General features: G+C 36.9%; 1 protein-coding gene across 10 annotated transcripts in view; it reads right to left on the bottom strand.

Moving 5' to 3' along the window:
- The window catches only part of bt (projectin protein bent), a 3328983-nt gene that overhangs the window by 513802 nt on the left and 2796770 nt on the right, over positions 1-18411 (bottom strand). For all 10 annotated transcript variants that reach the window (XM_067757812.1, XM_067757814.1, XM_067757820.1 and 7 more), the window contains 3 exons: positions 9927-12599; positions 6482-6763; positions 6104-6403 (listed from right to left, as the gene is read on the bottom strand). In XM_067757812.1, the coding sequence (XP_067613913.1) occupies positions 6104-6403; positions 6482-6763; positions 9927-12599 (3255 nt within the window). The remainder of the gene's footprint in view (positions 1-6103; positions 6404-6481; positions 6764-9926; positions 12600-18411) is intronic.

Below are 18411 nucleotides of genomic sequence, written 5' to 3'. Positions count from 1 at the left end.
CTGAGACTAACAAATTTACTATTATAGTTGAAAAGAGGGGACTAAAGTCTCATGATGGTATTCTGACTGGGCAATGCCTTCTGGCGCAGGGCATTTTTTAAGTAATACGAACGTGGCCAAATGGCCACGTAGTAGTCCGTCGTGGCCACGTAGTAATCATAATCTGGCCACAACTAAATTTCGAAAATGCGTGAACAACACCTAACTGAAATAATGTCAGAAATTTTCTGAACATACATGATTTCCCCAAAATGTCAAAAAATATATAACTTGCTAATTCTAATGAAGTTTTTGGTACTAATCGAAGAAATTTATCAACGAATGAATGATAGTTAGAGATGGGAAAGGGGTAAATACCCAAATGGTAAATACACGGTAAATTGGTTATACATGGTAAAAATGGGTAAAGTCCCAAATATTTACCCAAAATAAATACCCACGACGGCCACCGTGGTGTGATGCTAGCGTGCTCCGCCTACCACACCGGATGCCCTGGGTTCAAACCCCGGGCAAAGCAACATCAAACATTTTAGAAATAAGGTTTTTCAATTAGAAGAAAATTTCTCTAAGCGGGGTCGCCCCTCGGCAGTGTTTGGCAAGCGCTCCGGGTGTATTTCTGCCATGAAAAGCTCTCAGTGAAAACTCATCTGCCTTGCAGATGCCGTTCGGAGTCGGCATAAAATCATGTAGGTCCCGTCCGGCCAATTTGTAGGGAAAATCAAGAGGAGCACGACGCAAATTGGAAGATAAGCTCGGCCTTAGATCTCTTCGGAGGTTATCGCGCCTTACATTTATTTATTTATTTTTAAGGGTAAAAATAATCTTTTGGAAAATATGGGAAACCAACACACAAATTCATTCCAAAATGTATCCAATTTGTCCTATATTGGTGGGTAGTTATCCATTATGCTATCGGTTGAATTAGTTTTAATCTGTAATCTAGCGTTTTTCAAAAATATTTAGTCAATAATGCATGCCGTTGCAAATATTTAAGTTTACCCAGTAAACATTTTGAGTCGAAAAAGAGTCGGAAAAATATCTAAATTGGAGCCTTTACAGCCGGTATGTGCTCATTTGGGAGGCCGAAACCAATGTATTTCCTTCTTGCAATGGTCGTCCTATATGAGCCTATTAACGTAAATCATTTGAGCCTAAAAAAGATGCTTATACAATAGGGCGGGTCGATTTAAAATCGCTCATTGCTCTGCGAAAATCGTATTCTAGGGATGAAAATAAGGAACTTTGACGAAGGAACCATACCTCTAAAACGAATTCTGATGTCCCCCCCTTTGGGTCGAACTTTTGGGTAGGGGCAATTTTAATTCTACCTGCTGTGTCTTGTGGTGGCTTAAAAACAACAACACAAGTAATTTTACGATCTGCAATTGTGTCACAGTGATACCTTCATTTTTTAAAATGGTTGAATAAAAAACCCACACAACTATGTTTACGACATGCAAATGCATCACAGTGATGCCTTGCTTTTAAAAGGGGGTTGTAAAAACGCTAATTTCTAATAATTTTTTAATTTCTTTTCTATTACTAAGTTAAATTCATTTTTTCATTTACATATGTTCTGACTAAATAAATTTCTAAAGAGAAAAATAAACTCCAAAAAGAAAAAAAAACATAGGCATTTCAAAGTGGGATTTTTCAAAATTTGCAAGTTCGACCCAAAGGGGGGGGGCATCAGAATTCGTTTTAGAGGTATGGTTCCTTCGGCAAAGTTTCTTATTTTGATCCCTAGAATATGATTTTCACAGATCAATGGGCGATTTTTTTGCCTCCCCATAAATCGACCCGGCCTATTATACAATAAAAGAATAGGAAGGGTAAAAATAATGTACAAATGTAATTCATTTTGTATTAAAATGAACAGTGATCGTAACAAAGTTTCAAAATTTGTTCCAAACTCGCTGTGACGAACATAAATAGTTGATAAATGATAATTTTTGCATGCAAGATTAGGAGCTTTTAGGCCGTTAAATAAAAGGCAAAAATTAAATTTTCTTTTACCCTCCTACGCGTTTCGACGCTTTTCTGATTCCTATATTGCCCACTTATTTTGGATTCGTTTCGGATTCTTAAATTATGAGCGCCGTGAGCCTGTTTGTTTGGGTAAATATGTGTCCCTTATAAATATCCTCTTACAGTTCTGGAGTTTAATATGGTTCAAAAGCTTCAAAAATGCTATCACCTTAGAGTCTTTTATGACTCCGATTTGATGAAATTATAAACAAACGAAAAATATTAGAATTAGTAAACTAGGCAGCTCCGGAAAAAACTCTGAAATTTTTCTGCGACAATTTATTCTAAATAAATAATTAACTCAACTAATACTTATTTCATTTCTATCTTATCCTCATGTGAGTTTTATCACATTCTCCCCTATGTTTTCCGCTTCGGATATATGTCAAAAATTCTTCCTAAAAGCCCCGAAGTAGTGTCATTAAAAGGCTCAAAATTAGCAGTATATGACGCCAATAAGGCTCATATATGATATCGGAAGAAGGTCTGTATAAGACTTATGTTAGAGGCAAAATATAAGCATATAGCATTCGCTTCAGGTTCCTAAATGAGTTCATAACGAGTGCAAACGATCCAAAGTTTGGACTCCTTTCAGACTAATTGTTGACTCCGAGTGTTTGCTGGGTTGTTTGTTTAAAATAAAAACGAAATTTTTTTAATTTCAAATGGCGTATAAATTTAATTGCTGAATTGTAATTCCAAGCAGCCTCGATTCAAACGATTTTTAAATACGCAAAAAAAGATACAAAAAAGGAATATTCCGGGTATTTTCCCGGTATTTACCCATAAAAATGGTAAATACCCGTAGAATCCCAACTCTAATGATAGTTCATCAAATATACTATCAATCAGGATTTATATGGAAAAGAACATAGGTACTCACGACTTCCGTGACATATATAAATTCTACAAATTCTGCACGTGCTCGAGGGTTTTTTGTCAGCATATAATAAAAAATTTTTGGCCAAGTATGTAATAAGTTGGATATGAAAAATAACTATTCCTGGGATTACTTGTTTTATTGCAAATGTTTTGGTATGAGTGAGTCACAACCACGGTTGCCACAGCATGTTTTTTTTTTTTTGACCAAAAAGGGCAGTATTCAAAAGCTGACCGGTATGGTCAGTCATGTCGAGGAGATATTTTTCTTTTGGCCACCTAGTGAAAAATCCTTAAAAAATGCCCTGTTCTGGCGTCATATGCTTTTAAATTAGACATAGTAAATTATAGCAGGTGTGGAAAGTGGGGGTCGAAGGAGAAACGATCGAGCAAGATTTGTGCTCGTGCCCTGTGCTCGCCAGGCTAAGACTTTAGCTGTTGGGAATTGGACAGCTATCAGATCTAGAAGCAGCAAGTAACAGAGGTCCTAGAAACCTCTCAGTATTTGCCAAGAGGACGGAGTTATTTTATAACATGAGTGCTGGCTTATGAAAGGGGTTTTCTATTTGCCCTTTGAACAAACTTCTGTTAACGCTGTGAACTCTATATAGGTCCTCACGGGACGGCCAGTTCAACCAAACCTATTGGCGAGTATGGTACATTGAGTCAAAATTTTACTGCAATAGAAGGCCTTGAAGAAATAAATACTTGGAATATTTTACATTTAAGCCTTTGGAAATATGCTTTAGGGGCGAACTTTTTTCTACACGCTACCATCACACCACGGTGGCCGCCAAGACATCAACATAGTCCAGCGAATTAAAGCTGCGTTGGCTAGGCCATGTTATGCGAATGAGAGATGACGCTCCGGCCATGAAAGTGTTTCTATCGGAACCCGCCTATAGAAGCAGAGATAGAGGGCGGCCCCACTCCCTTGGAAGGACCAGGTGGCAAGTGGTTTAAACTCCCTTGGTGTGACAAATTGGCGCTGGTTGGCAGAGAGAAGAAACAACTGGGGCGCCTTGTTGGACGGCCATAACCGTTTAAACGGTTAAGCGCCAATAAAGTAAGTAAGTAAACTCCAAAAAAAAACGTTTAGCCAATTAGGTCAAACGAGTCGCGAGCTATGAATTTCTCTTTCAGAAACTGTACTCTTTTTATAATGAAAATAAAACCAAATTAAAGTGGAATTTCGAGAAACCGTTCAGAGGGTATATTTGTTTCATCGTTGTCTTCAGATTGTATACCTTTCCAGAAAATCTAGGACACCAGTTGACGCGTCTTTACTCTAAACCAAATAGCAGACTTTTACAAAAAAATCCGGTTAAGTCAAACGTACATAGTACCTTCATATCAGGGGCGTAGCGACGGGGGGGGGGTTTAAATACCCCTTGCCTAAGGATCATTTGATTTTTTAGGTCCCTACAATTCAAATATTTGATGTTTTTATGTCTATGCTAATAAATTTCTTTATAATTCTGCACGTATTTACTTTGCTGGTGATATTATATTTTTAATATGCAAGCATATGTATGCACGAATTGAACACTTATATATTTTAATCATATTCTGTTTCATAATAATTATGCAATTTATTAAATATACAAATGTACATGTTAACTTTTACTATAATTTCATAAAGAAGTTTCCTTGTAAATTTGCCTAACGACCATCTACATACATATCAGGGAACAGCAAAAACACAACAACGTTCAATTACATTCGGCAACATGACCGTGTTCAATGATCCAACTTGCTTAGATGAACATAATCGACATTGATTTAAAATCAACCAACTTATTGCATGCGTGAATATAAGCTGTATTTCGTTGCAAACTATTACAATTAAAACACTAGCTAGCTTACCGAATTGCATGGAAAGCAACAATAAAAAGTAATCGAGTTGAGTTGGCTAAGCGGTTTCAACTGAAACCGTTTAGGTAATTGTCGACCTGATTGATAGTGTTGTGTAGTGTTGCATATTCAAACATAGGGCACTATTGTGAACGAGCGAATGAAATGAATATACAAATATGCAGATAAACAAAAATAACAAAATAACAGCGTGGCGGCAGGGTGACGCATACAAAAAACACACGGATTTGATGTATTTTGTTTTTTTCGTTCTCTGGTTGAGTGTCAAAAACATACTGCGCTAGAGGTAGAAATGTCAAAGCAGCTAAAAAAAGTAACCATCTGTATGGTTTTTCCATAATGAAACTGTTTAGCTAGTTGAAGCATTTTTTTACAGGCTCGCTTGCAAAAAAAAAACACCTATAATCAATTCAGGCGTTTGCTCGTTTGCCTCAACAGCGATTACATTCATCGGAATGAAAAGGCAAATAAGAAAACTCCACGCATCTGAATATTTGCATGATTCTTCTGCCCTTACGTCACGGCGACAAGCTACATATAAAAGAATATGTACCAGACAGTTGAAGCAGTATGCTCTTCTAATTAAATCCCTATTATTTTGCCTAGAAAAAGTGCTCGAACAAACGCCGAGGATCACTACCGTATACAAATTTGTATCCCATTTCTAGGCTCATCAATTCAGAATTTAGAATAACGATTCAACATTTTAAAATGTAAAAAACACATTCGTGTTTTTTCCGTGTAGGTATGACTTTTTTAAATTAAATTTTTTTCTATTCGATCAGAATCTTTCTTTTGAATTTTATATACGTATACTTTAGATCTCATGCATATGCTCAAAAAGCATGAATTCTACTTATTCCTGAAGGAGGTAATTCGGTTTTTTTTATCAATTTATCTATGAATAATATTACAGGAATCCGATTCTGTGGATTTTCCTAATGTTCACATATTGTTGAAAATCTTGTATACGCTTCCAGTAACAACGGACAGGAGCGAGAGATCTTTTCCAACTCTTAGGCTGATTAAAAACTATTTAAAAATACGATGAGTGAACATCGATTGAATGGCTGTGCATCACTAAGCATCCACCGTGATCAAATTGTTACCGTTGATGAAGTTTTAGATGAAATGGCAAAGAAAAGCCGACGCATGCGCTTGAGTTTTTAATGTAACCTTTTTCATGTCATATTCTAAATACACGTACTTTAATGTTAAACATTTTTTTTTAATTTAACTGAAAAAAAACTTTTTTTTGAAGACCCCCCCCAAATCAATTTTCTTGCTACGCCCCTGCCTCACATACATAAGTGGTACCTACCGAAAGGATTCTTTGCAGTAATTGTTCCAAATGTGTCAAGTGGATCTGATTCGCCTTCCTTATTTAAAGCTTTCACACGGAATTTATACTCAACTCCAGGAGTCAGACCGATCACTACAATTTCTGTACTATCAGTTTTGCCTGCTGGTAACCAGATTCCGGTTTCTTGATCGAATTTTTCAACCAAATATCCCTGGATTGCTTCACCACCATCATCCTTGGGCTTCCTCCATTTCAGCTTGCAACCTTCCTTATGTATATCAGAGACCTCGAGAGGACCTTCGGGCTTAGAGGGTTTAGCTGAATAAAATGTTTTAAATAAATAAGTTATTAAATTCTATTTTATATGACAGTGTTGAGTGAATAAACAAGTCTTACTTATGATATTTATTTTAAATTCAACTTGATCTTGACCAGATCGGTTTGTCGCAACAATTTTATATACCCCAGTATCTTTACGTTCAGGATTACTGTTGATGTATTTCGTGTTATAAGGAAGATTTTCGACTCGAATACTAGAGTGTGTAAGTAGAGATTTTCCATTTTGGCTCCATATTACTTCAGGAGCAGGTTCTCCTGTTACCTGTATGTCTAAGTATATAGGCTCACCAGCCTTTATATTATATGTACGAATATACCGGCGGTCGATTTTTGGCGCCACTGCGAAATGATTAAAAATTATATATATTAAAACGTGGCATTACCTATGACTTAAAATTTGTGAAGGCGACCAATGTTTATCGATGGTCGACTTTTTGTGGAGCTTGTGGTTATGGCTCACAACGTTAGCACAAAAAAAATTACACATTTGCTTAAATTGGAATTATTTTTAGAGCTATGGTACAAATTCATCGAAGTGGAGAATTTTGGTTGGGAGCAATTTTCTGCTACTGTTACAGAAAATTTTAAATTTGATATCGGTTTTTAGTTAGCATAACTGACCTTCAGCATTACATTTAAGAATATTATTTGAATTCATTTCTAAACAATTTTATCTTAAGAAAAATGCTCGAAACATCATTTCGGGAATGCGTCCCCAACCCATAAATTGAATTTGAATCAAGTAAAAGTCACGTCAAACGAGATTAAATTTAATTAGTTACTATCGTGACGTTATCTGCGTTTATTTAAATCTTACAATAAGTATAAAAGAACAAATAAACTGAAAGCCTCGTAGTATGGAGATAATTAAAAAATTTTCCGTGTATAAATTCTTAATTTCGGGAACGCGGGAAAAACATGTCAAAGCTTTTTCACTGAAAGCACAGATGCCTTAAAAGCCGTTCTGAAAAGTAATTTGACAAATGAATCGGGCATCATATTGAAATTAAACTGATTAGTATATTAAAGGAAGATAAGATCAGTTTAAATGCTTTAATTGGATGACATATACAATTAGTGGATCATTCCGGGAACACTGATTTACACGACATAAAGATTGAAATCATACACCATTCTTAGTGTACAAGAGGGTAGTCATGGCAGGTATACCTAGTGATAGAACGATACGAGTACTGCGTGAGTAGTATAGATACTCTTCCAAAAAATATTCGAGTATTTCAAAGTCGATGCTTTTTTCCAAGTACTGAGTAAAGTATCGATACTTTACCTCAATACTTATCCCCAATAATTTACCAAGCGCCGATGGTCTACATGTTTAAGATCAACAAAGCTCAGTCCAATAATACCATAACTTCAGCATAACCTGATATCATCGACGATACGATAAAAGCTCCGCGTTTAACTTAAACTGGCTTTTTGATAATGGTGGATTGGTGTTTTTTGTTCAGAATCACTAACGCGAACAAAATTATGAAAAGCTGCGAACTCCATAAAATTTCAATACAGATTAGCTTGTCATGCAGTAGAGCTTTTTCGTCCTACTGTGGAATTTTGGTGGATGGAGTAAGCAGCTTTTACAACATCGCCGACGATATATTGGTATTGAAAATGGTTTAATTTCACGCCCACTTTAAAAAATTTAGAAAAGAACAATGCTTTAACAAATACTGATGAAGTGGAAAATCGAAAAGGAAAACCGTTCTGATCCCCTTTCTATTTCGTTAATCTCTCCACAAAACGATTAATGACATACAAAAATACACGACACGACTTATTTCGGAGGAAAATTTAATACTTTTTTTAAATTTTCGACCGTTTCCCGTACTATCTGTAAATTCCTACAATCTGTAAACTTTTCAAAGGAATCAAAATGCATTTCGGTAATAGTCTAGTTGAGTGGTCGACTGCTAATACGCAATCAAAAATATCGAGAGAGATGTCAAACGACACGTCTTGACATCAGTATTAGTAATCCGAAGGCGGAAAATAAAAAATTTAACTCGTTCAAAAGATATTAATAAAAACCGAAAAAAGACCCGCGGGTACCACCGAAACCGGGGGAGGGATCCATAGTATTTTTGCGCAGAACACCTTTCTGCGTTGGCGGCCTTCGGCCGCGCTTATAAAAAATAACCCTGGGCTACGCCATGCCAAGTTCGGGTGTGTGGTATAACGGTGATGCACAATTTTTTTGTGGGTACAAATACAACACAACCACATGAAAATCGCCAACTTCAATTTCTTTTCCGCCTTCGGATTATTGTTCTCGAGATTAATACGCGTCCTTTGACACCTCTCTCGATATTTTTGGTAGCGTATTAGCAGTCGACCGCTCAACTAGACTTTTACCTGCATTTCGAATGTTTATTGCATTATCTTTTGCAAATTTTTGGAAATGGCTTTTAGCATTACTTTTCCCTATATATTGAAAAGTTTGCCATTTTGTGCTCTGCCCGTTACAGGCATATCAAATTATAACATAGAATAACTAATGACAGTGAAAAATTATTCCAATAATGAATTTGTTTTCCTCATTTTTACTCCTACTAAATTTTGTGCCTTATAGAGGGTTCAGCCGAACTCCATACTGCCCGACTATTTGCTGAGCGATTGAGGGGATTTCATCTAAGCCGTTCCGCCTCTTAGGATATCGCTGACCAAGAACTGCGAACCACCTAATCCAGAGTGTTTTGCGAACCGTGCCTATTGTATGATTTGAAGCCAGGTGATATATTCGGATTCCAATGGAGCCTCTCCCATACAAGGCCACCTCTGGAAGTATTGATAGCCTTTCCATAGCAAAAGGCGCTGCTTTGGCGGACGGTTCCCTTTCACATATTTAATTTTGGACAGCTGAAACCGCCTTGTCGGGCAGGTGGGTGTACGACCAACATGAACGACTCAAGATCTTATTTGAAATTGGAGGATGAGAGAGGGAAAACGGAGTCGCAAAATTAAAAGGATATAAGCGCTATAAGCGGTTCGCTGGACTGGGGGCGTGAAAGTATTGGATTGCTAACGAGCTCTGTGATGTAAAACATACTAATCCGAACAGAGAAGGTACAGAGCAGAGGATGTAGGAAAGCTATCTCGGAGTAGCGTACAGTACTAATAATTGCCCAACGCTTGTGAACAGTGTTCTAGCCAACAAAGCTGAAGACTTAGAGCTTGGAGTGAACCCGTGAGATAGTAGAATATAGTGGAGTACCTACCAATTTCCTGTGTGTGGAGTACCTACCAAGGAAATGTTAAATGTCTTAGAGGAAAACTTTAAAATAGCAAAGGCAAACAAATTATTTAAATTGTACAAATAGTTTTAAGCAAATAGAAAGATGCTAACAATTTGCTAGAAAATGATATATGTATTTATGTATGTGTTCTGGAACTATAAAACAAATAAATAAATTCGAAAATAAATTGACCTTAAAACATGACGGCCGTCTTCACAAATTTTATTAAACATAAAATATTTTCTCCTTACGTTTTCTTGGCTTAGTAATTACAGATGTGCTGGCATCGGATGGCTCACCAGAACCAGCTAAATTTATGGCTTTAACGCGGAATTCGTATTCAAAATTTTCATTGAGGTTCGCAACGGTGCATTTGCATTCATCCACACCTGGACCTATTGGAATTTCTGTTGCCTTAATCCAGCGATCGTTACCATTTTCGCGTTTCTCAATAACATAGCTTTTAATTGGTGCACCACCATCGTTGATTGGCGGCTTCCACACCAAATCCACATGGTCTTTATCCCAATTAGTTGCTGCTGGTGTGCCTGGCTTACCAGGCCCGTCAAATGGATTTTTGGCTAACACTATGTAATCTCCAAGCAGTGGCTCGGATTCACCCTCGGTGTTTACTGCTACAACTCTAAATTTATATTCATGCCCAACTTCTAAGTTATTTAGCTCTGCAATACTTTCTCTAACTCGCGCTGAATGCAACCAACGACCTGTTTCAAGGTCCATTTTTTCTACTATATAATAATCAACTGGTAATCCACCATCATCTAATGGTGGATTCCATTTCAATTTGCAACCTTCTTTGCAAACATCTGAAACACGAATTGGACCCTCAGGCTTATCTGGTTTATCCAATACAGTGATATCGAAGCTGACTTCGTCATGGCCTGAATCATTCTCAGCTTTAATCGTATATTTCCCGGTATATTTACGCTTTGAAATGGGAATGGAAAACTTCGTACGATGTGGTTCTAAATCGATATTAATATCATCGAATTGATTTTCAATTCGCACTTTATTGTGAAACCAAGTTTTATTAGCAGGTGGCTCGCCAGATATTTTAATATCGAGACGAACGTGTTGTCCTGCTTTTACTGTAATATCCCTAATGTTTGTCCTATCAATTTTTGGTGGTGAGAAACGGTCTTTTGCAGTAATTTGATCAGATGGCTCCGAAGGCTTACTATGACCAGCCTTGTTAATAGCTTTAATTCGGAACTGATACTTTGTACCTTCGATAAGATCATTTACTCTTGCTTTGCAAGCAGGTGTGGTAGTTTCCTGAACTTTTTGCCATTTTCCAGTGATGTTGTCTTTCTTTTCAACAATATACCCAGATATAGGGGAACCACCATCATCTTGTGGCGGACGCCAATTTAAATCAACGTAATTTGCTGACCAATCAGTAATCTGAGGGTTTCCTGGTGGCTTTGCAGCATCATAGGGATTTTTGGCAGTTGTAGGTGTCTCAGTAACCAACTCTTCCGAATCACCTTCCGCATTAACTGCTTTCACGCGAAACAGATATTGCTTACCTTGAACTAAACCATTTATATTTGCCTCTAGAGATTTAGTTGTACATACTGGTATCCAACGACCAGTCTCTGTGTCCATGCGCTCAACTACATAATGTTCAATAGGATCTCCGCCTTCGTCATCAGGCTTATCCCATTTTAGGTTTAAGGACTCGGCAGTAATATCAGATATATTTAGAGGGCCCGATGGCTTTCCTGGCTTGCAGATCACTTCTAGTTCTACTTCTGCGGTATCAGCGCCTGAATCATTTTTGGCAGTCACAACGTATATACCTTTATCTGATCGTTTTACTTTAGGCATAATAAATGTGGTTTTATAGTCTTCATTCTCAATTATAATACGATCAGATGTTTTAAGAGACTTCTGGTTGTAAAACCAAGTAATCTTTGCTGGTGGCTCAGCTTTTACAGCAGCTTCCATATGTAACATTTGTCCACTACGCAGTACCTTCTTTTGTAAGTTCCTACGATCAATATGTGGCTTAAGAAAACGTGGTTTGGCAATAACAGATTTAGAAACGTTACTAGGCTCACTTGACCCAGCTTTATTGACAGCTATAATACGGACTTCATATTCATGTCCCTCTTCAACAGTTTTAAGAGTACATTTTGTGTGATCACCTGGAACCGAAGCGGCATCAATCCATGTTCTACCACATTTGTCACGCATCTGAATAACATAGTTCTGAATTGGAGCTCCGCCATCGCTCTTTGGAGGGTCCCAGGCGAAATCAATAAAGTCTTTATCCCAATTTGTTGGCTCTGGGCGACCAGGTTTATCGGGTTCATTAAATGCATTTTTAGCGATTATTGCTTTCTCAGTTTCTAAAGGTTCTGACTCACCTTCTTTATTAATTGCTTTAACTCGAAATTTGTAAGATTTGCCTCCTTGTAAACCAATTATTTTGGCCTCTGGTTCTGTACTTTTCCCACAAGGCAACCAATGACCACTTTGTGGGTCCAATTTCTCAACTTCATAGTACTCAATGGGAGTGCCTCCATCATCTTCTGGCTTTTCCCATTTTAACTTACATCCATATTTTGTGATATCATTAATCTGAATGGGACTTTTCGGCTTTTCCGGTTTGCCTAAAACCGAAACATTTAGTTCCGCAACATCTTCGCCAACTATGTTGGTTGCTTTAATAATATATTTCCCACTTTGTGGTCGAGTAGCTCGCATTACAAAAAATTTGGTACAGTAGTCAAGGCGGTCAATACTAATGCTTTTATCAATGGATTCCAATTGTTCAGACATAAAGAACCATTCTACTTTAGGAGCAGGTTCACCTTTAACATTAATGTCCAGATTAATCGATAGGCCGGTTTTCACTGTAACCGGATTCAAATTGGTACGATCAATGTAGGGTTTCACTAGAAATATTAAAATATGTATATCAGTTTATATTTTTAGTAAATTTATTAATTAAATTGAATACAAAGTTGTTTCCTTTCATACATAAACATTTCGCCAATTGCGCTTAGTTTTATCAAAATAATATTTTTTTTGAAATTATCTTCTGAGGCGGCGATGGGCAAATTGTATTGAAGGCAAAATTTGGAATAGTTCGTCACATTAAAATCCGGTTTTTCACTCTAGCCAACTTTAACTGGAGTTTAAACTCGCACTGAAAATCCCGGCCTAAATAGTTACGTTCCAATGACGCGTGAACCAGATACGGATAGAAATTTAACATGCAAATGCAACAAAAACGTTGTGATCCCGATATTTATCAGGTTCAATTTCTGATCCGTATAGCAGTTGTGTTCATATCGTTTTCTGCAGTACATTTTTTGACAGCTAACCACTTTTGAGCTGGTGGCACTTATGGCTCAACTATATGGTTGGCTCATCTCTACAGCAACAACATACTTTTGTTCAGATATTCAAAATCAGCGAGCTGGTGTTAGACGAATGGAATGGAACAAAAATACAAAACTTAGCGGCTTTTGTGTGTAGTAAGAAAATGGTGTCAATGTGTTGGTTTCATTTTGAGTTTGCCATCTCCTTCTGACAATCCCTACTCCAGTGAAATGAAAACAAGTAAGGAAAGCTAAGTTCGGGTGTAACCGAACATTACATACTCAGCTGAGAGCTTTGGAGACAAAATAAGGGAAAATCACCATTTAGCAAAATGAACCTAGGGTAACCCTGGAATGTGTTTGTATGACATGTGTATCAAATGAAAGGTGTTAATGATTATTTAAAACGTAGTGGGCCTTAGTTCTAAAGGTGGACGCCTTTTCGAAATATCGCAATAAAGGTGGACCAGGGTCGATTCTAGAATGTGTTTGTACGATATGGGTATCAAATTAAAAGTATTAATGAGAGGTTTAAAAGGGAGTAGCCCTTAGTTGTTTTCGAGATATCGACCAAAATGTGGACCAGGGTGACCCAGAACATCTTCTGTCGGGTACCGCTTATTTATTTATATATGTCATACCACGAACAGTATTCCTGCCGAGATTCCAAGGGCTTTTGATTTCGCCCTGCAGAACTTTTTCCTTTTCTTCTACTTAATATGGTAGGTGCCACACCCATTTTACAAAGTTTTTTCTAGAGTTATATTTTGCGTCAAAAACCAATCCAATTACCATGTTTCATCTCTTATTTCATATTTGGTACAGAATTATGGCATTTTTTTCATTTTTCGTAATTTTCGATATCGGAAAAGTGGGCGTTGTCATAGTCGGATTTCGGCCATATTTTATACCAAGATAAAGTGACTTCAGATAATTGCGTGAACTAAGTTTAGTTAAGATATATCGTTTTTTGCGCAAGTTATCGTGTTAACGGCCGAGCGGAAGGACAGACGGTCGACTGTGTATAAAAACTTTGCGTGGCTTCAACCGATTTCGCCCATTTTCATAGAAAACAGTTATCGTCATAGAATCTATGTCCCTACCATATTTCACAAGGATTGGTAAATTTTTGTTCGACTTATGGCATTAAAAGTATTCTAGACGAATTAAATGAAAAAGGGCGGAGTTACGCCCATTTTGAAATTTTCTTTTATCCTTGTATTTTGTTGCACCATGGAGTCGAATGTTGACATAATTTACTTTTATACTGTAAAGATATAAAATTTTTTGTTAAAATTTGACTTAAAAAAATTTTTTTTGTAAAAGTGGGCGTGTTCGTCATCCGATTTCGCTGAGTATAACAAGTAAGGAAAGCTTATTTCTGGTGTAACCTAACATTACATATTCAGCTGAGAGCTTTGGAGACAAAATAAGGGAAAATCACCATGTAGGAAAATGAACTTAGGGTAACCCTGGAATGTGTTTGTATGACATGGGTACCAAATGGAAGGTATTAAAGAGTATTTTAAAAGGGAGTGGGCCATAGGTCTATAGGTGGACGCCATTTTGGGATAAGAATAAAAAAATAAATGTAAGGCGTGATAACCTCCAAAGAGATCTAAGGCCGAGCTTTACTTCCAATTTTCGTCGTGCTCCTCTTGATTTTCCCTACAAATTGCCCGGACGGAACCTACATGTTTTATGCCGACTCCGAGCGGCATCTGCAAGGCAGACGAGTTTTCACTGAGAGTTTTTCATGGCAGAAATACACTCGGAGCGCTAGCCAAACACTGCCGAGGGGCGACCTCGCTTAGAAAAATTTTCTTCTAATTGAAAAACCTTGTTTCTAAAACTTTGATGTTGCTTTGCCCGGGGTGTGAACTCAGGGCATACGGTGTGGTAGGCGGAGCACGCTACCATCACTCCACGGTCGCCACGCCATTTCGGAATATCGCCATAAAAGTGGACCAGGGGTGACTCTAGAATGTGTTTGTACGATATGGGTATCAAATGAAATGTGTTAATGAGTATTTTAAAAGGGAGTGGGCCTTAGTTCTATAGGTGTACGCCTTTTCGAGATATCGCCATAAAGGTGGACCAGGGGTGACTCTAGAATGTGTGTGTATGATTTGGGTATCAAATGAAAGTTGTTAATGAGTATTTTAAAAGGGAGTGTGCCTTTGTTCTATAGGTGTACGCCTTTTCGAGATATCGCCATAAAGGTGGACCAGGGGTGACTCTATAATGTGTTCGTACGATATGGGTATCAAATGAAAAGTGTAAATGAGTATTTTTAAAGAGAGTGGGCCTTAGTTCTACAGGTGGACGCCTTTTCCAGATATCGCGATAAAGTTGGACCAGGGGTGACTCTAGAATGTGTTTGTATGATATGAGTATCAAATTAAAGGTACTAATGAGGGTTTTAAAAGGGAGTGGCCCTTAGTTGTATATGTGAAGGCGCTTTCGAGATATCGATCAAATTGTGGCCCAGGTTGACCCAGAACACCATCTGTCGGGTACCGCTAATTTACTTATATATATGTAATACAACGAGCAGTATTCCTGCCGTGATTCCAAGGGCTTTTGATGTCGCCCTGCAGAACTCTTTCATTTTCTTCTACTTAATATGGCACCCATTTTACAAAGTTTTCTCTAAAGTTATATTTTGTGTCAAGAAACCAATCCAATCACAATGTTTCATCCCTTTTTTCGTATTTGGTAGAGAATTATGGCATTTTGTTTTCATTTTTTGAAATTGTCGATATCGAAAAGGTGGTCGTGGTCATATTCGGATTTCGCCCATTTTTAATACCAAGTTAAAGTAAGTTCAGATAAATACGTGAACTAAGTTTAGTAAAGATATATAGACTTTTGCTAAAGTTATTGTGTTAACGGCCGAGCGGAAGGATAGACGATCGATTGTGTATAAAAACTGGGCTTGGATTCAACCGATTTGACCTATTTGGATAGAAAACAGTTACCGTCATAGAAGCTATGCCCTTACCAAATTTCACAAGGATTGGTGAATTTTTGTTCGACTTATGGCATTAAAAGTAGTCTAGACAAATTAAATGAAAAAGGGCGGAGCCACGCCCATTTTGAAATTTTCTTTTATTTTTGTATTTTGTTGCAACATATCATTACTGGAGTTTACTTATATACTGTAAAGATATTAAATTTTTTGTTAAAATTCGACTTTTAAATTTTTTTTTTTTAAATTGGGCGTGTACCTTTTCCCATTTTGCTAATTTTTATTTAGAACACATATAGTAATAAAAGTAACGTTCCTGCCAAAATGCATCATGATATCTTCAACGACTGCCAAATTACAGCTTGCAAAACTTGTAAATCACCTCCTATTAAAAGTGGGCGGTGCCACGCCCATTTCCCAAAATTTTACTAATTTTCTATTCTGCGTTATAAGATTAAGCTACCTGCCAAGTTTCATCGCTTTATCCGTCTTTGGTAATGAATTATCGCTCTTTTTCGGTGTAAGCGTGGTTATAGTCCGATTTCGTTCATTTTAAATAGCGATCTGAGAATGAGTGCCCAGGAACTTACATACTAAATTTCATTAAGATACCTCAAAATTTACTCAAGTTATCGTGTTGACGGACAGACAGACGGACGGAAGGACGGAGGGCCGAACGGACGGACGGACGGACATGGCTAAATGAATTTTTTTTTCGCCCAGATCATTTTGATATAGAGAAGTCTATGTCTATCTCGATTAGTTTATGCCGTTACGTGGTACCGTTATGCAAACAAAATTAATATTGTAACGATTTTTGGGATATTCTGCTTATTTGCAACCTTCTACTAATGTTCGAATCGCAAAACTATTCAATAAATCACTCCAATATTCTGTATTGCAAAATGGTCTTTAGTAGTATACTTAGGGAGTAGTGCAATTATACTTCACAATTAAACTTCACTCAACAATTAAACTTAAGCTCAACTTCGCGTGTTTAAATCAAACTGATTACTGATTACTCAGCTTTCGCTGCTTTTGTCTAGTCCACCCATTTCTCCTAAGGTCTAGTAACTTCGCGAACTTCTTGCCAGGTTACCAGCCATATATGTATGTACATGTATATTTGTAGTTTATAGTCTCTCGCATAGCCATATGCGTGTGTATACGTGAGTACTACTTCATCCGATGGTGAGTATCTCTCTGCTGCCTTGTATGTACATGTGTAAATGATAATTAATGTGTTTATGTTGCTTGCTTTAATGTTGTTGTTGTGCCTTTATTTAATAACCTTAGGGATGTGAGTATCAATTAGTGATGCTAATATTCGTCACAATATACTCTGTGAGCTCTGCTCAACTGAGTATAAAAATAAAATCAGCTGATGAGATGAGCCAACCATATAATTGAGTCATGGTAGCACTGAACTAATTTCTCAAATTGTGTGAGAGTGTGAATATGGGTTAAAACTGAAATAAGCAAAAGGAAACAAATACAACGCAATAAACCAGTAGTTAGGCGACTGTAAGTTTCAGCGAGTTGAACGTGTTTGAATCTCGGTGAAATCTTTGGAAAAAACATTTCGAAATTGTCTGACGAAGATGACGTAGCGGTTTTCCAAATGGTACCCTCGCAATATGCCAGTAAAGGTTTTCTTCTTTTCAGTTTTTCCCAATAAACAAAAATACTTCTTGAATAACAATTATTATTTACCCGTGTTAAGCTCATTCATTCTTAAATATTAAGGAAAATTAATACACCAATAAACATATATTTTTTATGGTAATCAGTCGAAAGACATGAATTCATGACTTTTTCCAGATTAATTTAAAACCTTGATTGTTTCATTTTTTTATAATTTTGATAATCAACTCAACTCAAGAGCATTTGTTTGCACATTTCCCTTAATAGCATGTTCTAGTTAAATCAGTGGGTAAAGACAAAGAGGATAGAAATAATAAGAGACGTCATTTCATACTTTTTGTGAATTTTATTTGTAATGTCCCATTTGAGGCGTAATTTTAAATTGCTTCTACACATTTTCATGAGGTATTTTAGATTGTTTAAAGGGATCATATTAATTAAACAATTCATCCTCTTTCCAACAATCACAATATATATTAATATAAACTTCTCAAAAATGTGTAGAAGGTAATTTTCTAATACCCGCCAATCAGGTACATTACAAATGAAAATCGAACTGACGTCTCTTATTATTTCTATTCTCTTTGGTAAAGACACACGAATGTGAAGTTGAGTACCTCGGCTAAAAACCACTGCCAAGATAATTACACATGTTTTGTTTTGATAAAATTGTCTCTTTTCTTATAAGAGATTTTAATTTTTAAGAAAATTACTTGTCTAGATTGAGTTAAGGGTCTCTATGGCGCAAAATCAATCAAATCTTTTGCT

This window comes from Eurosta solidaginis, chromosome X (genome assembly GCF_040869045.1).
Source record: "Eurosta solidaginis isolate ZX-2024a chromosome X, ASM4086904v1, whole genome shotgun sequence".
Classification (NCBI taxonomy): Eukaryota; Metazoa; Arthropoda; class Insecta; order Diptera; family Tephritidae; genus Eurosta; species Eurosta solidaginis.
Note: the sequence above shows the minus strand (reverse complement) of the source record. Positions and strands in the feature narration are given on the sequence as shown.